The 24,375-nt window shown below is 35.4% G+C and overlaps 1 protein-coding gene across 2 annotated transcripts; it reads left to right on the forward strand.

Moving 5' to 3' along the window:
- The first annotated feature begins 1,300 nt into the window (after positions 1-1,300).
- Positions 1,301-6,230, forward strand: LOC123553497 (tripartite motif-containing protein 2-like). 2 transcript variants are annotated; one of them, XM_045343196.2, is made up of 3 exons: positions 1,301-1,658; positions 2,039-2,200; positions 4,316-6,230. In XM_045343196.2, exons 1-3 carry the CDS (start codon positions 1,649-1,651, stop codon positions 5,329-5,331), a joined length of 1,188 nt encoding a protein of 395 aa, XP_045199131.1. In that variant the 5' UTR covers positions 1,301-1,648; the 3' UTR covers positions 5,332-6,230. The 2 variants fall into 2 exon arrangements, with proteins under 2 accessions (XP_045199131.1, XP_045199130.1); XM_045343195.2 differs by having other exon boundaries at positions 1,303-1,658; positions 2,003-2,200.
- The last annotated feature ends 18,145 nt before the right edge of the window (positions 6,231-24,375 follow it).

The raw sequence follows: 24,375 nt of genomic DNA on the forward strand, positions 1-24,375 counted from the left end.
CCTTGCTATATCCTTGAGCAATCTGACTATGCTTTGTCCATGAGAAAGATATTCCACTGTGATTTGTATATGGACAAGAGATTCCACTGTGCTTTGTCCATGAGAAAGACGTAACAATATGCCTTTTCCATGAGCAAGACACATAACTGTGCTACGTCCATGAGTAAGGCAATACACTTTGTTTCGTCCATGACTAGACTTTGTCCATGAGCAAGTTCGGCTTTCATCGTGCTTTGACCAAGAAAATGACTTTAAAGGTGTAAGATTTTTGTACTGTAATTGTGACCAATTTTTATTGAACGACACATTGTCCAAGAGCAAGACACGGTACTGTGCTACTATCAGGATCAATGCATTGCATAGCGATATGATCATAGACTGCAAAAAGAGGTAAAGATCAAAACACGACCAAAAGCAAAATACTAGCAATTGTCATCAAGAGATAACATATTGAAGTGAATTTTAAGAGCAAAACAGGTATAATGAAGCAACATATTGGAAAGGAATTTGTGGTCAAAAGCAGTTCCAGCACGGTGGAAAATATCTCAATAAGAAAAGGAAATATGAAACTGAAATGAAGAGAAAATCACTGGAATATACTAGTATCATCAAGTGCGGTGCGCTAATATAATCATGTGGTTGATGCAAGAAATGGAAACATACTGTTCAAAGTAATACAATGAAAAGCGTGGTCAGTCAAAAGACACTGAAAAGTTTTTCATGACCACAATGGTGGGGAAAATAGCAAAGTGCAAGACGGGAGAATATGACAAACAGCAAGACATTGGAAAATGTGTTCGATTGTAAGGCAACGAACATTACGAATGAGTGGTCAAGATTAAGATACTGAAAAATGCGGTCAAGAGCAAACTATTGTTAGTTGCGTGGGGTCAAGTACAATGTATTTGAAAGTGATATTAAAAGTAAGACACTAGAAAAAATTGCTTAAAATGCTGGAAAGCTTGACCAAGAGCAAATAACTAGAATATGTAATCAAGAGCAGTACATTGGTAACTCTATCGCTAACAGCAGAATACTGCAAAATATGTTCAAGAGCAAGACGTTGGATAATTGGATAATGTGCCAGTGAGCAACCCATCGGATATTTTTCAGTGGCATTGCATCAGTGTGATCAATAGTATAATGCTTGGATTCGTGATTAAGCGCAAAACAGTAGACCGCAGAGCTATGAGCAGTCAAAAGCGCCAGCAATTTGTGAAATATCGTAGAGGACGAGACTCTGGAAAATGTGGTCTAGGGCGAGATATTGGAATGTCTTTTGTGGTCGCTGGAAATTTTAGTCAAGAGCTTGAAACAGGGAAGAGTGGACAGATCCAATACTCTTGGAATGTAGTCATGATCAAGGCACTGAAAAGTTTGGTCAAACACAATGCAATACAATGCAATGTCATATGAGACCAACAGGATTCTTCTAATATACGACATCACCGTACATGCCTTATTTGCACCGCCGTGTATTTTTGTTACTTTATGATTACCGTGCAAATGCAAAATGTAATAGTTTGCAGTACGGCTGTCCTGACGTAAAGTAAAGTCACTGATAACACAAGTGTAAATATTGTTCACGAGACAGTCTCACTGATGATAAAGTTGCAAGGACGTGCTGGTCTATAGTTGTGTAATCACTATGACACAAGGTGCGTGCTTTCATTTCTGTTTTTTTCTCTCTTAAATTTCGTTTCTTGTTTTTTGGTATGTTTTATTTATGATAGGATGTTCCTATTTTAATTTAAAAAGTAATGTCCGTTTATACGTTTATAGAATGATGTAATTGCGTATCAGGTTTCCACAAACAGGCCAGTGTTGGTTGTAATAATGTATGGTATGGTGGGTTTACTGCAATTCTTCACAAGTTTGCTAATATAATAACGTTTTGCGTGAGCATGGTCGAGAAGTCTTGATTGATATCCTAAAACGCTGTATTTTTAGCATTGCCACTGCTTTAGCAATATGTATATTATATGTGTGTGCTTTTTAACAGTTCTCAGAAAATGTAAATCAGTCTTGTTTGGTAAAGGTGTTCTGAAAAACTTCGAAGAGCGTCGACGGTCGACATCAGAGACTAATGACGAATGGGAAGAGGAGGCGAAATTGTATCGCAGAGAACGGAGAGTGACCTTCGCTGATATAGAAGAACTTCATACGAAATTTGCCAAATCAACTAGAAGTTCTGCAGAAGGTATACCGCTAAAAACTCATATGTAACTTTTTTCCCCTTATTTTTGTTTTAAAAAGACGAATTTAATGTCACTTTAACAGTATTAAAATCATGTACCGGCGGTTAGTTAATAAACCTGGTGTTCATTGAGTACGAACCAGTTCTAACCTTGTTCTTCACATCTAACTAACTTTCTAATACGAATCAATCATGGAGACAAATAATTTGAAGACATAATTGTCGTCTGATATATCTTTATAGAAAGCATTCGCGCCGCCCGAAGATCAAACTTATGGCTCTTGTTGAACTTACTGGGTGGGCTTTTTTTATAGACATATGATAAATTCACACTTTTGTATTCAAAAGGTAAAAAAGGACTTATATTACTCCGCTCGGAAGTTCTTTTAATCCTTTCTTATAGGATTCTTTTTATATCTTTTACACCATCAAAATCCTGTAAAACTCGATTTTGTCAGTAATTTTCTACTTTAGATATAAAGACCAATTTTATATTCTTGTCTATTTTAATTGAACAGTAAATCTTGGTTCTTACGAAGTCTATGAAGCCAAACAAATATTTGTTCTATTTTGTATGGCATGCCGGTGCGCCAAGCTAATTGCTAAATGCTAAATGACAAATATTTAATGCTAAATGATAATCACTTACTGCTTAATGGTAATTACTTAATGCTGAATGCTACATACCAAATACTTTATGCAATGAACTTAATGTTAAATGCCAGCTGCTAAATGTGAAATGTATGGTGGCTGATTTAGGATATTTCATTATGTCTTGTTGGCGTGAACGCGGTTTTATGTAGTGCATTTCGTCGTGCCGTTCAGGCGCCATAACGAAATTTTGAAAGTCTTTTTATGCCTTTCTGGCGCTCACACCAACGAAACAAAAGAAAAGTAACAACGCGAGCTAACGAAACAAAGAACGCGACAGAACGAAACATTTTATTTCGTGATGGCGCGCGCTCCATCAACAACAACGGAATGAAATATTTTGTTGTTTCGCATTAGCATCTTTACTATTTATAAAGATGTCATTTTTTTGCGTTTTTGCACATCTGTCAAAACAAAATAAACTGCTTCCTTGTCTGGCTTTGGCGCACGCAACGAGATGTGCTACATAGCCGCGCACACAAAAACGCGACATAACGAAACATTCTTTCATATTGGCGCGTGTACCAACACGCCAAAAGGAAAATTTGTTAATGGTGTACACGCCAACGTGAAATAAAATGCTTTGTTCTGTCGCATTCTATGTTTCTTTATGTCGCGTTGTAAATTTCATTTTGTAGCCTTTGCAAGCGCGTCAAAATGATGAAAAAACTTCTAGAATTTCGTCATGGCGCGTGTGCCAGGACGACACAACGAAATGTGCAACAAAGCCGCGCCGCGCGCACGCCAGTACATATATAGTATTCTTCCAGTCTATCATGGGAACATGGACTCGAAACTGTTTACTCTAAAATGTTTAGAAAAGATTTTAATAAAGACAAAGTCATTTAAAGAATGAATATTTAATGGACACATTCATTCACTGATATATTCAGGTCTTTATTTGCAATAATAAAATATTTGCTTTTATTTGTTTCATATTTCGTAATTAGCAGTAAGCATTTATCATTTGACAATTAATATTTGGCAGGCAATACTTGACTGTAAGCATTCGCCAAATACCATTTTGCAATAAGTATTTGGCAATTAGCATGGCGCACCGGCTATCAACAACTTTCATGATCCACACTTATCAAAAGCAGTATTACTGAATATACATACTGTTTAGTACACTCATGATAAACTAATATTGATCATTACTCAGAATTGTTCAAGTAGCTTTGTTATATTAGTAAAAAAATGAATATTTTTCTGTAAATTTAACTGAGTTATATTTTAAGAATCAAAATTCTTATCTACATTGCTATTTATGCTTTTTAAATATTGTAGCTATTGTTAGTTACATCATACGTCAAGATAAGATTAAAATGTTGCCAAATAATACCACAATCTATCTGAAAAGTAAATTAAAGATAACGTAAGTAAGTCAAGGATAACGTACCCGTATATAGTATCGTTTAAATGTATAAATTTATACGTCTGAAATTTATCAATTTTCTAACTTTAAAGTGGGCTTAACCAACGTTGGGTACATACACAGAAACTGTGCCGAACATCTCGATGTACAGACTGATCCTGTTTTCTCGCACATTCCGGAAGAGCCTGCTGAAAGTGTCATCGGTCACGTGACAGTATTACGTACATCAGACGGTGCTCAAAAGCGGCATGCTAGAAATTGTGACCCGCACGAAGTGACGTTTGGCAAGAGGGGTAAGAACGTCGGTGAATTCCAAGACGCCACCGGTATCACCTACATATCACGTGATCAAGTACTCGTGACCGATATGGTAAACAACAGAATGCAGCTGTGCAACAGGACCGGAGAAACGTCTGTAGTATACAGTGGTGAAGATATTTCTGAGCCTTGGTCTGCTTGCCTGACAACTGACGGATATATTGCGTTCACGTCTCGCCGACGGAAATGCGTAGTTGTGATGTCCAGGGAAGGCGATATTTTATGGTCATTTGGCGCAGGTTTCTTTGAATGTCCATGCGGTGTCTGTGTTGATACAGACGGCAATTTCGTTGTAACAGATGCTTTCACAAACTGTGTATCAATTCACAACAAAACTGGCCAATTCCTGAAGTACATAGGGAATCCTAAAATAGCAGACCAACAATTCTCAAAACCAAGATACGTATGTGTATCTCCCCGCGGTGAAATCATTGTTTCAGATTCTGGACATCACCGAATTAAGCTCTTCGACAAGGGTGGGCATTTCGTCCGCTCCATCGGGAAATTTGGAAAGAAAGATGGCGAACTGAAGACACCGTACGGTGTTTGCACGGACAGTTTAGGTCATATTTTAGTGGCAGACCATTACAACAATCGCATATCCATGTTCACACGAGAGGGCGCCTTTGTTTGCCACGTGATCGAGGAAAGCCTTAGTGTAAAACATCCTAAAGGAATAGCTTTGAGTCCGCATTTAAATCTGTACGTCTCCAGTGGTGATTTAAAAGCGTGTGAAATAAAAATCTATAAACTCAAATGTTCTGATCCCACAGTCATTGTTGACGTATAAGATATACTAGTGCATTAAAGCTACTCGCCCAAAGTTTGGGTGAAATTTTCCAGCAAGTTTATTTCCACCAGATTTGGCATAGAATGTATATATGATACTGCAAAGGATAAAGTGAGGGAAAATCAAAGTTAGATATTGATTAAAATGCAAGAAGAATGTAATTTCTGTATTATTTCAACAGCATTGCAACGGTTTACTACCTCTATTATTTTTAGTTGTTTATAAGAAAATCTTTCAAAAATCGTATGTAAAATAAGTTTGTACCACTATAGTGACTTTCAGAGTATTCACTTTTTATGGATTTTGAGAGAAATTATTTCTCGCCTAAAATGTGTGGGTTAGTCCTTTTAAGCAAATGGATAATATTAAAATAGCAGCACACAAGTCTTCACTACTTTGACGAGAACAAATAGCCTGTGCCGCCTAATTAGAATTATGAAAGTACATGTGTACGGATTAAAAGTCTTGCGTAATAACAATGAAGCTGAAATATTTAGGAATATCTTACTGAAGCACTATATTACCTGAAGTACTTTGAAAATATCCAGTGCGTATCGTCATTTTAGATACTAACTTGAAATGTAGAAAATCCCCATCATAGGAGTTTAAGTAGACAAAAAATATAAACTGTGTATGAAGAGCTACAATCATTTTGTTTAAAGACTTACAGTCGTTTTAGTGGTTGTACATACCTATTTTATGTTTAGCTATAATGGCCGCCAATTTTAATTTGCCAAATAACTTTCCCATGGAAAGAACATGTGATAAATTTTCCCATGGGAAAGTGGATTTCCCCATGGGAATTTCCCATGGGAAATATATTTGTTTCTTAAAATGATAAATCATTATCTTTTAAACTTATTCTACACCAGGCACATTATAACATGACTCTGGAAAAAGTTATTTGTCATTTTATTATTTTACAGATTTTCCCATGGGAAACCGTTCCCATATCTTGGCCATGGGAGGACGTTCCTATGGGAATCATTTCCAATGGGAAATATTTCCGATGGGAAGACTTTTAAATTATTCCCATGGGAAATATTTCCTACGGGATATACTTCCCATGGGAAATATTTCCAACGGGAATGAATTCCGGTGGGAAGATTTAATATAAAATAAGTCATGTGTATGATTTTCTACAGAATAGTACTTTGTAAGAAACTGAATATTCTAAACTGAATAATACCATTTTAAATATGGAAGTCGTTGATACATAGAGTATGTGAAATTGGAAATAGAGTATGGACATAAGTCTTCTACAGGCGATACCGGTACTTCTTTTCACATTTACTTACTGTAAATTTACATCTAAACCACACTGCTGTTATCTGGAGTTACTACTCATACTAACCCTAATAATGCTGGACACGTTTGAAAATACCTTTGCGGCCAGTGTAAATCATGATCAACTTGTACATCCGTGCAGTCTGATCGTGATCTGCACTGTTCGCCATTCAGTCCGTATCCTTTTGTAAGCACCCCCTTTAACAGTTAATTGTACTGTGCAAACTGAAAGATGGACAAGTTCATTATTGAAATTCAGCAAGGTAAGGGCTAAAATAGAGTTTGATATTGTCTCTCTTTTTTATACGTTCTAATGTCAAAAAATCTCCAAAGTGAATAAAACAAACACTAGCTCAATTTCAATCAGTGAAAAAAGTGTTCATTAATCGTTCTGTCTCATCACGCTACTTGATCAAATAGCTCCTGCAATAGCCCCTGCGCTGGTACTAGATTGGTTTTCTAATCATATGCATTATGCGTATTTCCTATAACCCTATTTGTGTTTAGCATACAATAAAACCCTGTGAAACTACAATCAAATCTGACATAGGCTCTATTGAGTATCATCCTTCATCAAAGTCCTGTTCAACTTATTTTGACCGCGGTAGTGACCGAGTCTGCACTGTGACAGGGTCGTCACATACTTATTTGGTTCGCAAAAGTACGATGTTTATAGTGTGCGGTCAGTTTTTTTTTATCTCTAAATAACACGGAGTACTTATTTTTCGGAGATTACATATTATTATTTGTATCGAAAAAAAAATCTTATTCAAAATATTTACGCCCAATGTATTCCTAATATCGAGGCTTCACAATCAGTCTTGAGTTCTTACATATTTATAAGAAATGAACCTCAGCAAATTCGGCCGAGTTTTGGTAGCGACAAAATGCGTTGCAAGGGTACATATGATTAGTTAAGGGTCATGGGTTCAAACGTATTTTGGTAGTTTTTTTTTACATCAGGGGCTGAGCTCATTTTTACATAATGCACAAGAGAGAGAGAGACAAAAGGAGGGAATGTCTTCTATAAAAATGGTGGGGGAGGGGGTTTGGAGTTTCCCTGCCGAGATATAGTATTCGTTAAAAAAAAACAACCAAAATGTAGATTCCTGGGCGTTTAAAAAGGGCCTCATTCGACGCTTCCTATGCAATAAACATTGTATTATTTTGTTGTTTTAATGTGCTATTGCTGTCGGAAGGATAACCCACCGAGAGTTTTAAAGCACGAAAATGTTGAATTCTGTAAAACGAAGTATAACTGTGAGAATAGCACGTGGGTCCTCCACCTAGGATTTTTTTAAACATCCCACATGGTGAATTCTGTGCGTGTTTTAGGGGTCTTAGATAATTTATTTCTTACACCCAGGACTGGCGTTTCCTATGATTTCACCCATGCCGGCAAAACCTATCTGGCACCCCCATGCCAGACGAGTCTCGTGCTGTTAATGACAACCAGTGGTTCATGAACTGATAATATTTTTTTTTATGTAAAATACGAAAAATAGCAGGTAGAGCTATCTTGATACATGTAGTTTCTCTCCATTCCTTATAGTTAGTTTACCGTAAGAACATAACGTTACGCAACAAACGATAAAACTAAAGTGGAACTTTGTTATTGTGCGTAACGCAAAACATCATGACGTCACTTCTGCTTACGGACGTTAATTTCCCCCGCTTTGTGTTCATTCTGTACTATTATAAGAAAGAGTGCTACGTAGGCCTAAGTATTTCTACATGTTATTTGTAAAATACGATATGCAAGGAAAATAATCTGCCTGAATAAAATGCTAGAATTTATACGATATGCAAGCCTCCTTACCGCCCAATGCGCTGGTGCCCTTGGGATGGATATTTCTATCCGATTCGTAAACACATAACAGATATTGTTATTCCGACACAAAAAGACTTTTTCTCTTTAAAGGTGATGGGTTTCGGGAGTCCACTACAAATATCAATGAAACACAACGTATAAGAATGGTAGAATGTGGCCGGGGGCTTACTCGAATAATTATCCAAAAACTGATTTCTCCGACGTTAGATTTAGATTTTTATTTTGGTGTATACATGCAAGTGGTGTTCTGGGGTCCTCCCCTGAAAACGAATGGAAATGGTCGGTTCTGTGTGTAAAGATGGGTTAGAAATATATCATTTACTCTGAACTGAAGTTTTCTCCGCAAAAAGATATACAATGTCATGTATCATATTTTTATCTACATATATAAATGCGAATGATTTTCTCTAAATATTTATCGCGGATTTTAGTTTTTTTCTTCATTTGTATACGACGTATTATGAGAACACCTGCTATCTAACTTGAGCAGTTCTTATCCAGTGTTTACCCACCAACGTCCGCTCTTTAACTTGAGCAGTTCTTATCCAATATCCACCAAACTTGGTCAGGATGCTGATTTGCAATATATCTCGGCCAAGATCGATAACCAGTCGAATCATCCCAGTAGCTCTGGAGCTATGCCCCTCGAATAACTCAAAATTGTGAATGTTGACAGTTTCCGCTCTCTTACTTGAGCAGTTCTTTGTCCAATGTTACCTATCTTGGTAATAATATTTATGGGCATAATATCTCGCGCAAGTTTAATGGCCGGCAGCAAAAAGCACTTCCCTTCAACTTTGGATAGTTTTAGTATGTAATTGTGATTCTTTCTGCATTAAGGGCGTATTTTGTGACAGTTGTGCCAAGTTCCTTCAGTATTTCTCGATGTATGTCAAAGTAAGAGTTGCTTTTACCTCTCTCACGTGTGTTCCAATGGGCCTGTCGGACTGAACATAGGGTCGTTATATTTTCAAGGTCAAAAGGCCAAGGTCGGATGAGCGACTAGGTTCCATCATGACTGTCTTTGAAATAATATTGTCCATTCGTCACAAAATATTCTTTTTGTAAATCGTGAGATTATTATTAATACCGTTTGGCGTTGGATGTGTATATATCCAACGTATTTTGGTACTATATTATTGTAAACTACCAAACTACGTTAAGTGAAACGCATTTTGGTAGTGACTACCAAAACTCGGCCGAATTTCGGTAGCGACTACCAAAATGCGTTGCTACCATTTTGAGGTGCAACAAAGCACTGTAGAGATCATCGGTTAGATGATATGAGATAAAATTCCCCGAGACCGTAACGTCCGTAGATCTATATAGTTATTCTTTTTTGTCTGCATATAGAATCTATCGAGGCATTTTTTTTTCGATGTTTTTCGGTTTAAGTTTATGTACTATCCGGAGAGTTGTTGTCTGCAAGAACAGCACCCTGAATCAGTCACAGATATTCCTAAATCGTGACAACATGATTCTTTTATATATTTTTCGTAATGAAAACTGTATCTATATGCAACGGAAAAAAAACCCAAAAAAAACCCACCTTTTTTAAAAAAAGTAAGGAAGTGTAAAGGATGTCAAGTTCTGCGCGGAGTGCAAACAATACTAAAATCCTAATATCAGAGCGGGAACGCGGTGAATGACGTCACCGTCACACCGGCTGTCCGTAAATTTTGCAAAGTATGTTATTTGCAGTAACAGGTATGACGACACTAAATGTTAACTGTTTCGAGCGAAGTTTCACTTTCTTATGAGTGACGAATATATAAGAGATAAATTCCCATTCTAGGCGGTGTCTTAATTCATATAAAGGGATGAAAATCCCAAGACGGTAACGTCCGTATATAGTTATTCGTCTTTGTTGTCTGCATATACCGAGGCAATTTTTAGATGTTTTTTCCAGTTCCGTATTATGTATAGTCCGCGGACTGGATGTCTGCATGAGAAACAGGGCACCCCGAATCACTTACATAAATTCGTAAAACGTGCCAACAAGATTCTTTTGGCTGCGACTGAAAACAAATCTGGTGCGCCTGTGATACATTACAGACTCTGGTAAGAGATCTAAACGGGATTCAAGCAATATCAACAAAAATAATCTTAAATTTTATATTTTGTAACCATGGTGATAGTAATCCTAACCTTTAGTCAGTATATTGTGCGTTTTATATTCTGAATGGGTGCGAACATGCAAAGAATTGCGCAATTTTGCCGCGCTCCAATTGATAATAGCTAATTACAATAAATCAAGGGACATAACTCCGCTGTCATTGAGTGGTCTGGGACGTAATACCCCATGTGCGCAACTTCACATGCTGATAAATATTTCTGTAATGTTTCATGACCGAAGATGGAATAGTTTTTGCTGAGCATAAATATAGCTCTTTTTCAATAAATTAAGAGGCGCAACTCTGATTTCATTGAGTGGTCTGGGACGTAAAACCCAAGTTGCACAACTTAACATACTGAAAAGATACTTTTGTAATGTTTCATACCTAAGGTGGAATAAACAAGGACCATAACTCTGCTTTCCCTGGGCAGAGCCGGACGAAAAAACCCGGATGCACAAATTCACATGCTGATGTATGTTCCTGTAATGTTGCACGACTGTAGGTGGAATGTAAGCAAACTTTCTGGACATACTGACGTCCGTGTGGACGTACGGGCGGACGGACGGACAAAAAGAGCAAATCTAAGTGTCCCAAAAAGATCTAAGTCTTTCTTAGGAGAGATACTAGTACTCATTCCATGTCAATTTAACTTCTTACGAATGTGGATACATAAAGGCACCGATTCAGCGTAATGTTAATTGTCTTCTAGCTTCACGCCTTATATTACCACCATCGCTAACATATTATTCTTTAGTCATGATCTTGAAGGTACGTGTACCGTAAGGGTTGGCAAGCATGTATGGCTAATGAATCTCATGGGTTTGAACCCATATCCGCCAGTCCTTTTAAATAAAGATAGGACAGAAAACTCACTAAGACCCTGTATTTATGAAGACATCGCTATGACACTATGATCGTATACACTGGCACAACTATATCTATATCTTTTTACTGACCGAACTGACAATTATCATCGCGGTGGATCGAAGTCGTGTCCCCTTGAATGAAAGTCCAGTGTGTTAAAGACTAGACCACTTTAGACAATGTTTATCATTCCGATGTAACGGTAATTTCTTTAGTCATCTGGTATGTAGCAAACGTTGGGTTGGCAATGGTGCTGGGTAATCGCGAGCCTATTCCTTGTTCCTGCGGGCCTGTAATATTCGCATATACTTGTGACAGCGAAGTTTCACGTGGAGTTCCGCAGGAAACATGCCTGAAAAGAGCTCTGGACATACAGACGGGCGGACATAGCGATGCTTCCTGATTCCTTTCAATGAGATCATTCCTACCGTATCACCTAGGCATAATTTCACATAGCGCATCATCATCCATAAGTAAGCTCTATACGTGACGATCGTGCCTTTTCGACGCATAGAGCTTATATGTAAGCTCTATGCGCTGTAAGCTTACTGCGGGTCCCTTCCTGACTTACACATTAGACATGAAGATAAAGACTGCCACTGTCCATGAACTACGTCTATATTCAACTTATCTATTTTTTATAAACTTTAAAACCATTATAATATATCAAAATTTACAAAATAATAATAATAATAATAATAAAAAACATTTATGAGAACAATTTATTTACGACCGATTACTGATATCATGTTTTTAAATTTTTGCCATTCTGTCATTTTTTAAATGTTTTTCTATTCTGTTTTTTTTTTTTTTTTTTTTTTTTTTTTGCATTTTCTGATCGTAGCGGTATCAATTGATTTACTCATAAAATAAGATACCTATTTACGATCGCAGTGTATGAAATTTTACAAGTAAATTAATAGAAAATCGACCGTTTTATGCAATTTTGCTTTCCTTTACGTTAATATCTTACTAAAAATGACATAGAACTCGAGCTATATGCATTTTACTGACACATATACTGGTAGTACGATTGTGAAAATGCGATGGTACGATGATGAAAACGCGATGACACGATGGTGAAAACAAGATGGTATGATGATGAAACGCGATGGTACGATGGTAAAAACGCGATGGTACGATGATGAAAACGCGATATTACATAGACATTCATCATTGTACCATCGCACAATCGCGTTTTCACCGTTTCATCATCGTGTCATCGCGCCATCGAGTGTTCGTCATCGTACTATCGTGCATCGCGGTTTAGTATTAGATAAAAAGTCACAATTGTCCAACGGAACACCGTATTTCATAAACACCTTAACAAAGATCTTTATAAAATCACTTTATTTACGTCCGATACTTTTCCATACACAGGTTTATATTTAGATTACACGCCACGCCTATGTCATATCAGTAAATATGCTACTTTGCACTTTACTGTTCGCATTATAGTTAACAATTTCGCTTTACTGTATGTTTTTAAACTGATGGCATTTTTTCATTATTAAAGATTTTTCTAATCTGTTTTTTGCTTTTTCCAGCCAAAAGGCAGAATCAAATGATCGCAGTGGTTTCAAGTTTTTTACTTTTAAAACATAATAGCTATTTACGATCGCTCTGTATGAAATTTTCCCGGTAATTTTACTGCAAATTGGCCATTTTTATGTTACAGTAATTTTGTTTAATCTAATGTTAATATCTTAATGAAAATGCCCTGATATTCTAGCTATATTTGTCCCTTATCGATGCTGAAAGTTTGAAGCAAATCTATTGAATAATAAAAGCTGTACACGCGTTTCCTGTGTACGGGACACCTAAATTTCGCGATATAATCTTTAGCTAAAATTTACCTGTTTACCTGTTGCAGGCTTACAGTTGCCTGTCGTCGTCTGCTTGTTTACTACACGTCATCCCTACTGGATTTACTAATATGAATTAAGGCACCGCCTAGCATGGGGATTTATCTTTTATATATCAACTTACAAAGAAATATTTAACGCTCTAAAGAAAGTGAAACCGCGCTCTTAGTTTATATTTAGTGTCATCATACCTTTTACAGCGAATATCATACTTTGCAAAATTTACGGGAAGCCGTGAAGGTGACGTCATTCGCGTTCTCGCACTGGCTTTATTTATTTATTATTATTATTTATTTTTTTTGTTTGCACTCCTCGCAAAAACTTGACGGCCTTTACCTTTCTTGCTGTTTTAAAAGTGTTTTTCAGTTGCATGTACAGTTTTCATTACGAAAAAAGATGTAAAAGAAGCACGTTGGCGCGGTTTACGAATTTCCATGACTGATTCGGGGAGCTCGGATGTTCATGCAGACAACCAGTCTGCGGCGTGTGGCACAAGACCACAGTTATTTGCCCACAATACGGAAGTGGTTACGCGGAAAATAGTTCCTCTGTTTGATGGTGAATACTGGTGAATTTTTGAGTGAAAGACCTGCAATAAATGGCATGATTTAATAGAGGAGATATGAAATAGCAGGTACATGTACAATTTGACAGAATGAAAATGTCAGACTATGCATAACATGACTTTTTGATAGGGCCCGTTTTGCCTGTTTGCGGCCATCTAGAGAGTATTCTTCATACCCATGTGATTTGGTTCAAAATGGTGGAAAAGAGCCGGTCAACCCAATGTTTACTGTGGCTGGAATTTTTTCTCTTGAGTAGTTCTGTTGAGTTCAGGTATTTTTTTATAGGGGTTGGAATGCATGCAAAATTGCTGTAGTGTCCAGTGCCTATATAGAACATACAGTAAAATACCTGTGGTCTTAGGTGGCAGGGGAGCGGTTTCGTAGTTTGGCCTCGGTCGATTTTCTGTATAAACAGGACAGGGTAGATATAAAGGCATATCTATCTTACTGGTTATTTATCATTATTAATTCTTTAATATATCTGGGGAATGAGGAACGGTTAATGATTCTACACGGCGGGTGTTTTAAAATTCCTAGCTCCGTACTTCCGGTTGAGGCTAAAACATAAACATCAGAACAAAAAGTCGGCCAGACGCTCGGCTGTCATCCATCCACTTTTTTTCAAGGGAAAATTAGGGAAATAAAGTGGTGGTTGGGAGACACATTCCACACCACCTGGGTATGCATCTATGTTCGCACTAAACATATATGCTACGAAATTGGATTTAAAAATACAAAATGGATGAATGGCAGAGTTCAAAGTGAGGCCCGGTTAGGCTAATTTTGGTCTATAAAATTTGGGTGATTTGGCCAATTTTCACTACATCTGGCATGGAAAGCGACAGGTGCATAGGACCGGAGAGTCGTCTTTATGTAGTCTATAGTATCTGCAATAGTCCATAGTAATTTCAAAGAAAAATAAGCAAAAACGAGGTTTCTATGGATATTTCAACACTGGTACCCACACGTCAATGTGGAATTCGCGGATCTGCACTCCCCTGCCACCTTAAGGAAGATAGGCAAATTTTCAAACCACTCAAATATTGACTTTTTGCATGTATTTAAACCCATTACGGAATGAACTGTAACCTATAGTGGTTTTTATTCATTTCTGAGTACTAAATTCGGCCTAGCGAGTCCCAAAATGGCAGTAGGTGGCCATATAATAATGAAGCTAAGGACCCCCAGCCAGTACGATTCGTATCATAAAACGGCCAAAAGAAGAAATTAGTGCCTAGATAATGACTATTCATGCCATTTTGTTTAAAAGCAACACCTGTGTCTATATCTAACAATGCCATTAAGCTATATAAAAGGCTGGGTGGCCCCAAATGATGGATGGGTGGCCTTTAAGGGTGTCCGATAGGATAAGTACGGTAATCTGCATTTGTATACCAAAATTATGTTAAAAGTACATGGTTTTAACATTTGAAAGGCTTTAAAATGTAAATATCGTGTGAAATTAACTTTAAAGGCAGTAAATAGTTTTCGGGGTTACTTTGATTCAGAATGCAAATTTTGGCTGATTTTTGCGTGGAGGGGTGGGCACTTTGTTGGCTTATTCACCGGCTATCTTGCAAGGTACGGCAATACTTTTTGTTCAGTTGATATCACTATAAGTGCTTAGGATTCAGGAAAGGCTACATTTTATTTTATTTAATCATCTTAAAACTTAAGTGGCAGGAGAGCGGTTTCGTAGTTTGGCCCGGTCGATTTTCTGTATAAACAGGACAGGGTAGATATAAAGGCATATCTATCTTACTGGTTATTTATCATTATTATTCTTTATATATCTGGGGAATGAGGAACGGTTAATGATTCTACACGGCGGGTGTTTCAAAATTCCTAGCTCCGTACTTCCGGTTGAGGCTAAAACATAAACATCAGAACAAAAGGTCGGCCAGACGCTCGGTTGTCATCCATCCACTTTTTTTCAAGTGAAAATTAGGGAAATAAAGTGGTGGTTGGGAGACACATTCCACACCACCTGGGTATGCATCTATGTTCGCACTATACATATATGCTACGAAATTGGATTTAAAAATACAAAATGGATGAATGGCAGAGTTCAAAGTGAGGCTCGGTTAGGCTAATTTTGGTCTATAAAATTTGGGTGATTTGGCCAATTTTCACTACATCTGGCATGGAAAGCGACAGGTGCATAGGACCGGAGAGTCGTCTTTATGTAGTCTATAGTATCTGCAATAGTCCATAGTAATTTCAAAGAAAAATAAGCAAAAACGAGATTTCTATGGATATTTCAACACTGGTACCCACACGTCAATGTGGAATTCGCGAATCTTAGGCATGGTGTACCTAAACCGGAACCGGAAAACATCGTAAAAATTACCTCAGTATATGCAGACAACAAGGACGAATAACTATATACGGACGTTACCGTCTCGGGGATTTTCATCCCCTACTAGTTTATCCTATGTTGGCCTTTTACTTATACTTCGGTCTGCATGTTTTTTATGTCACCATATGTCCATAACATTATTATATATACAAATGCTGGTCTAACTTTATTTAAGATAATATTTACTATCTGTGGTTACTTCTTGATTAATATTATTACATGTTAACATTGTGTAAAATTTGATTAAAATTGTTAAAACTAGCTAAAATTTTATCAAATCAGAGTCGGCCTTTGCCGAAAAACGAAAACACAAACATTCTTATTTCTGATTTTTATTGTGCCTAAAGTTTTAAAATTTTGATATAAAATTATATTTAAAACTAATGTAGTAAAAACAGGTGATCATCATTGCCGAAATGTAAAGTGTGTGCAAGGAAATGTCTCTTAGTTTTAAAATTGTAGTCTAAAAGATTGTAGGACTTTTGCCCCCCCAGGACATTTGCCCCCCAATGAAAAAATGAACTACTGGACATTTGCCCCCCAGTTAAAATGACAAACAGGACATTTGCCCCCCACTGCTTATTTTTAGTATGGACATTTGCCCCCCAATATTTTTGTCCTATATACCAGTAGATATGATTGTGTATTATTTTGTTTTATTGTCAAAATTACTCAAAAAGGCAATTTTCTGTCCTAAAAACTATTTATTGATAAAAATTTTGATGAATATGTTAATTGCATCCAGGTGTTAAGGTAAATAATAGCTATTATTGAGTTATAAAAGAGCTCATAACAACATAATATTTTTTAATTTGTGCAATGTTTTTAACACTCAAACTTGTTAATTTGGCATTATGACTAAAAAAATGTAAAAAAAAAAAATTTTTTTAATTTTTCTAATGTTCTACACACTCAAAAATATTGGCAAATTTTTAAGAAATAACACTGGGGCAAAATGGGCTCCATTACGGGGAATGTAGCTGTCCCTTTTTTCGCAAATTTCTGGGGGGGGCTTTCGGAGGTTATTAAAATTACCTGAAACCTTTTCTCCCTTTTTGGAAAAATTATTCTAGTTTAAAGGGAAGTACAGTAAAGTTTTAAGCATTATGTATAACGTATAGATATACATACATGTATATTTATACATTTTTTGCAAATAATACAATAAATTAAAAAAAAAACAAATAAATTATAATAAAAATTTTCGTTGTCTTGCTTTAATCATTTAAGGGTTTCATTTTGTAAATCTACCGGGGGTGTAATGAAACCATTGCTGTCCCAGTAAAAACACTGTTTAAAGAATATACGTAAGATTATACTGGCCTATCATTTCCAAAATAACGTAGATACGGGATCCCGTATTTTAGCAATCAGGAAATGATCAATACCGGGCTTCGGTATTTTATAATTTCGGGCATAACGACTGTATTTTCTAATAATCGGGCTTCGGATTTTTTACGTATACGCAGTATACGGAACCCGTATTTTGTCATATACGAATGTGATTGCATCTTTATACAGGGCTAACGGTTTTATTCTATAACGGGCTTCGGGTTTTTTCCGTATACGCAGATATCTAAGATACGGATCCCTATTTTTTTCTTTACCCCCCCCTTTATTGCATTGTATACGGGGCAAACGGACTGAAAATTTTTAAATATACGGGGTTCGGATTTTTTCCTTAACGATATATCTAAGTATACGGATCCCCTACTTTTGCATTCGGGGCATACGAAACTGTACTTTTTGATAAGGGCTAGGATTCCGTTATGCAAGGTATCCAATATACGGATCCCCCTCTTGTGTCTATACGGGGAAAAAACGAAACTGTATTTTTTTCTTTAAAGGGCTACGGACTAGTCCCGTAATTTATGGTATCGAATATACGGATCCTACTTGTTCATACGGAATGTATTTGCATTGTTTACGGAGATATCGAACCTTATTTTTGATATACGGGGCCCGGATTTTCCCCCCTTTATCAAGATATGCAGGATACAGATTCCTATTTGTGTCACATTTAGACTGAATTGGTTTTCGTATTCGGGGGAAATTTACGACCCGTATTTCTAAAAGAACATTTACCAGACTTTTCCCGTATATGCTGTGTAGAACAAATCCCCGTATTTTTTCTTTTAGTGAAATGATTTTGATTTTGGGCCAAAACTGACAGTGGGGCAAAAAAATGTCGGTGAACCCACAGAGATACGGTTGTTAGAAAAAAACAAGACAAAGACAGGGTTTGAGAAAAAAAATCATATTTTATTAATTGGAGAATGTCAAAATTAAACCTTTTTTTTCAAATTTAAAAACTTTTTTTAAAACAGTTTTTTAAACGGTTAGAACATTTTTTTCCCCCGGGGGCCCAAAAGAAATAAGCAAAATTAAATGTGATTTAAACAATAACATTTAGCATTTTTTAATATTACTATGTTCATTTTTTTAAATTTAAAAATAGCAATTTGCCATTTAGTTCGCGCGGTTGATCAACAAATCAGTTTATATCACTTCTTTTACTTTGTCGTACTGTTTCGTTATTCCCATGAATGGATTACCGCTTAGGCTTTTCGATTTGCCGTCTTCTAAAAAGAGCGTCACCCCCCCTAATGTCCCAAAATGTCTTTAAAAAACGATGTTGGTTCTGTATTGGAAAACATATGTAAGCAGGTTACAAATGATGAACACATGGGAAAAATTTTAGTTTTCCCGATCTAATAAGATAAGCTTTTATTGTTGTTACGAATGTCATGAACGAATGGCTCACCGGGCTGTTGTTTTGCATTGTTATCAAATGTAAAAATTCACACAAAGTATTTTTCTATCGTGAAAATAAATAGTCGTCCCGTTTTTGATTCCCGTAAACAACTTTGTGTCAAACCCGGAATAAAAAAAAAATGCACGCATTTAAAAATTATAAAAAATGGACCTTGAATTATAGATACTGATAATTATATCTAAATTAAATTATGTGAAAATTGGATTAAGTCTTAAGTGTCAGAAGCCCTACTCATTTTTCGCGAAAAGAAATTGATTCATTAAACGGCTGTTATTTTTATTTCAAATTATCTATGTAGTTTTTATTTTTTTTATGGGTTTTATAAAGTTAAAATTTTCCCAATTAAATTTTAAAATAAATGCATGGTGTTCATAGTGCCGCACACTTGTCGGTCAAAACCCCCACCTATTTTTAGGGATTTCTTCAAACTGAATAAGTAATAACTAAAAAAAAGAGAGAGACTTTTTTCAAGAGGATTTTACCTGTCACAAAACTTCAAAAACACATAAAATGCGGTAAAGGCTAAATAACCTTCCCCCTTTTATTTCCCCCAAAAATGTCAAAACTACAGCCACGGAAATTTAACCAAAGCTAGTGTTAAAGTAAAAACTACTAAAATTTTTTGTTCCTAACCGTCCCCATTACGCAATCCCGTGTCAGAATTTTTCAAATTTCACAAAAAATCTTTTGTACAGTTTTGGGAAAAAAATATCACAGTGACTACAGCATTCTCGATACCAAGGTCTACCTGGTTTTTCCCCGGGGTTTTGACGAAAAATCTATGATGAAATGCATAAAAAGTGCGTTGTTAAGCATTTTTGTTTTTTAATTTTAAAATTTCAAAATCTCCTTAAACTTTGTGATGAACAAGTTCTGAACGATATTTTTGCCTCTAAACGTTTTAATATTTGGTTAAACAATTGAAAATTTCCAGAATTTCCAATCTCGGGTCAGTATAATATTTTTTAGACAAGTAAAAAATTCTCATAAACGTCCCCCCTCTTTTTTATGTTCAAATAAATTAATGCTCGTAAATCTGGATTTAAAATTATCCAAATTTATAGATTTAACCCAAAAATAAAATTATAAATAAAACGGGTATCAATAAATTTACATTATTTCATATTAGAGTTGCGAATATTCGTAAAAAATTATGAAAAAAATGTAACTGTTAATCGGGGGAAAATGAAAAAATTGGGACTAGTTTGATTGAATGTTTTAAGATCGAAATTTTAAAACATACTCGTTTCATTTTAAAAAATGACCACTTTTTTTTCAATGATTTGGTTTGCACGAGGCCCTGTTATTCGTGCCGTGAAAAGGCCTGGCTGAGAACAGAAAAACGGTAGACATCAAAGTAGACCTTCCCGCGGATGTTTATTGTTCTACAGTTTTTTTTTTTGAATTTAAAAGACCCCCCGGGAAAAAGGTTTAATATTTCCCTTTAAACAATATTTTTAAATGAAAGGGAATCTTGACGTAAAAAATTTACAATAACATCTCCGGGGGGAAAAATTTTTAAAGGAGGGTTTGATTAAAAAAAAACACAATTATCGTTCTCAAGGATACCTTTTAAGCTGAAGTTGTCCATTGAAAATTAAAATAGGAATCATTTTTTTTTCTAAAAACTATTAAAAATGTCATTATAAAAAAAGATGGTCGCGCGGGAAACGAATCCCTGACCGAGCGGGAATAAAGAAGGGTTTCCCCTGTCGTTACCAGTTTTAACGCAAGGGAGGGTTTTTGGTTTTAAGGCTTTTTAAAATACATTTTTTTTCGTAAAAAATAGTTAAAACATCTATTTCATGGGGGTTCCGCAACATTATAGTCGTCTATCTCATAATTATCACCATTAATATTTTATATTAAAAAATTAATGCCGTTCCATACAAAACCAAAATAGGGGGTTTTCGCCACAGGACGAGCCCCGCCCGCGCATCCGTGCAGTCTGGGCAGGATCCCTGCTGTTCGTTTTAAAGCCCATTGGAAATTAGAAAAAATGTTTGCGAACAGCATGGGTCCTGAGCAGACTGCGCGGATGCGCAGGTTGGGCTGATCCATCTGGTCGAAAAATAAGACATGTTGGTTTTTTCTGGCATGGTCAATTATAAGTTTTTTTCTGTTCTTTCGGGCGATTGGGGGCCAGTGCCTTTTTTAGTATTCGTTTAAACATTGCGTTTTTCTTAAATTTTTTTTTAACCCCAAGTTGCAACGTTTCATTAAAAAATTTGATAATTTAATTGTGTCAAAATTTAATCACCCCTTTTTAAATTTTTATTGGGTTATTCAAATTGCCCGGGGGATAAGAAAATATCCGTCAGTGTTGTTTCAAGCTGGTCATAAAAATATGTTAACCCCCTTACTACAAGGATAGGTACTTTAAATTTTAAAGGTTTTTTGGTTAAAACCCTTTTAAATACATCATTTTGCGCCGCTGAAAAAAAAAAAAAAAAACTTTTGTGGCATATTTGAAGATTTACAGTGAAAAAAGGGGGTTTAAAAAAGGAAAAAAAAATTCAGTCAATCGGAAATTCGTCAATTTTAATTTGTTTTAAAAATTTAAAAAGGTCTTTTAAAAACGTTTTTAAAAAAACAGACTAAGTGGCCCAAATTTCTTTTGTTTTGTACAGTATGGCCTGAAAGTAAATGTTTGTTTTTTATGTATAATATGTAAAGATTTTAAATAGTTAGATACCATATTCTATTACTAAAAATTACTTTTATTTGACAATAAAAAAAGATTATAACATATTCGATTGTTCCCATTTTATTTAATATAATTTAAACTTCATTCAAGTACATCGTTAGAAAACCGTTTTGCCTGTAAATGATCAATAAAAATTTAATGACCCCAAAGTATTAGTTATCGATTTACCCCCCCCCCCCCCCGTTTACAACAACAACACTTTGTACGGAAATCGACAAATTGGATTATTTGTTCTCCCGCTTTATCGGTTTTTAAAGATGTTTTTAAAAATTTGGGAAGCAAAAGATCATATAGTATGTATTTTAGGTATAAAAATTCTTAAAACTTTCAGATTTAAAAATCAATTCCATAATATAAAATTTTTTTTATTACCAAACCTTTTTGTAATCTTTAAAAAAAAATAGCATCACAACCGCTTACTAGCTTACAAGTCTGTAGAGATAAAAAAATCTTAATAGTTTAATTTTCATACTGACATGATTTTTCGAAGAAAAAACATTTTCTCGCTAGACGGGCAAAAGGGGTGTAATTTTTTGCAAAAGTGAAACAGAAAAAAACGTTATTTTTTAAAACGGGACCCCTTTTCTAAAAATAAAGATTGTAATTTTAATTTATTTTTGCTTTTCCGGAAAAAAAAATTTCCCGTTTTAATCGAAAGAATGAAGTGCGTGCCGCCTTATTTATTCTTAAAACGCCTCGGCTACCAAACTTCTACGAAATAAAACTTCTTTGGAGTTGTTTTTGTCCTTTCCTTTAATCTCGTTTAACCCCAAAGGTATCATCAAAGATTTTTTCACGTATTTTTTTTTTATTTAAACATTGCAAAATCGATTTGGTGATGACATCCTTTTAGACTTGGGGTGAAAAATGCATAAAATAATATTTTAAAAGATTAGTGGAAGAAAGATCAACGAATAAGAATGAATGAACTATTTAACGGCTATTCTAATTTCATTTCTATTTAAAATTACAAAAATTAACTGACCCTTTTTTACGTTCTGAATTTGTTAAAACAATAAAAAAAAAAACCCGTGTTTCCGATTAATTTTAAATATAATTCATGGTCTGGTTTGTCAAAAAAAATAGTTTATTAAAAATTAAAACATTAAATCAAAAAAAGTATTACCGTGATTCCTTCCCCCTGAATTTTGCAATATAAGATTATCCGGGCGGTCACTTGAGCCCGATGTTATGCTTTGGGATATAAACGCGCGAAAACGGACGAACGTGTTCCCAACTGATTGGATTAAACCTAAATCTTTGCATTAAAATTTCCCCAAATTTTTCGCAATTTGTGTTATTGGATTCATGAGTTTTTTGATATTTTCAATTTGCAGGTAGAAAAATTTGAAATTGTCAGACTGGTTTTCCAGGCTTAGGGTACTGGCTTTTATCTGATTTAGTTTAAATGCATAAAATTTTAAATTAAGTTGCAGAAAACTGTTTGGGAAAATTATTTGACGTTTATTTGTGGGGAGGGTAAATCATGTAAATGCTATACATTTGATTAAAAGAAAGAAATCATTAATCTTTGCCAATATTTTTCGAGGGTTTTTGTTAATTTTAAGCAATATTTTTTTTTATTTCGTCAATCAGTGTCAGCCATCCACGTTACCCCGGTTATCATTGCTTTTAAAATAAAAAAATGTGATTTATGCTACCGTTTTTCTTTTTAAATTTTTTTTTTTTTTCTTTAAAAAATTTTTTTTTTAGTCGCTTTTGATGGTAATGTTCTTTCTTTTGTTAGAATTTTTAAAAAATTCACTTTTTTACAACGAGTGAAAATTTTTAACTTTTAATAAATGACCAAAATATCCGGTGCGTTTGACAAAAAAGTGGGAAATTTGAAATAAATTTAGGGGAAAAGGTACGGCCAAAAAGAAACCCCCCTACCCGATTTTGGCAGTAAAGTTTGCGCCAGCTACCGCACATGCGTAGAAATATCAAAAAGAATTTATAGTAATATTGTTTCGCTATTTTGTTTTTACATTGAAAATGGGAAATTTATGGAAATTACGAAATATTCACATTGCTAGGGCAATACTAAAAGACCCACATCCACGAGAAAAAAGTAGTCTGCCACGTGTATACTACAGTGGAAAAAGAGGGGCATAGGAAACATTTTATTTTTCAGTGCACACGTGTTACACCACATTTGCACATGTTTACCACGTGCGAATGTGTTGATTAACACCTGCGCACGTAATAACTATCTTAGCTAACACTTCCATGTGATGCTTCACGTTTGCAGTTGTTTGCGACACGTGCGAACGTGAAAAAAATTTCCAAAAGAAACTAATCGAGATATCGCCTTTTTTTAAAAAAAAAGAAAAAACTTACTTGTAAAAATTAAAAATAACATAAATAACATTCCTTTTGAAAGACATCCATTTAGAAAAAAGCAGATCTTTCACGCTTTTTCATTGATCAGCTAAACCGTGCGCACGTGTTAGTTTCACATGGGCACATGGGGAGTATAACGTGCGCACTTGCGCACGTGAAGTTATACCCCGCACGTGTGAATTACCACATACGCACGTGGTAGCTAAAGTGCGCCAGAAAAAATAAAGTTTTCCTATGTCCCCGCATGCCACCGTACTTACATAGAAATCTAGAATTCTTTGAAACAAAAGTCAAAGGAATGAAAAATTTTTTGCTTAATGTTTTTAATT

This window comes from Mercenaria mercenaria, chromosome 4, assembly GCF_021730395.1.
Source record: "Mercenaria mercenaria strain notata chromosome 4, MADL_Memer_1, whole genome shotgun sequence".
Taxonomy (NCBI): Eukaryota; Metazoa; Mollusca; class Bivalvia; order Venerida; family Veneridae; genus Mercenaria; species Mercenaria mercenaria.

Coding starts and splice junctions, on each gene's coding strand:
- LOC123553497 (XM_045343195.2), top strand. Junction 2,201..4,315: donor AACTAGAAGTTCTGCAGAAG/GTATACCGCTAA, acceptor CTAACTTTAAAG/TGGGCTTAACCAACGTTGGG.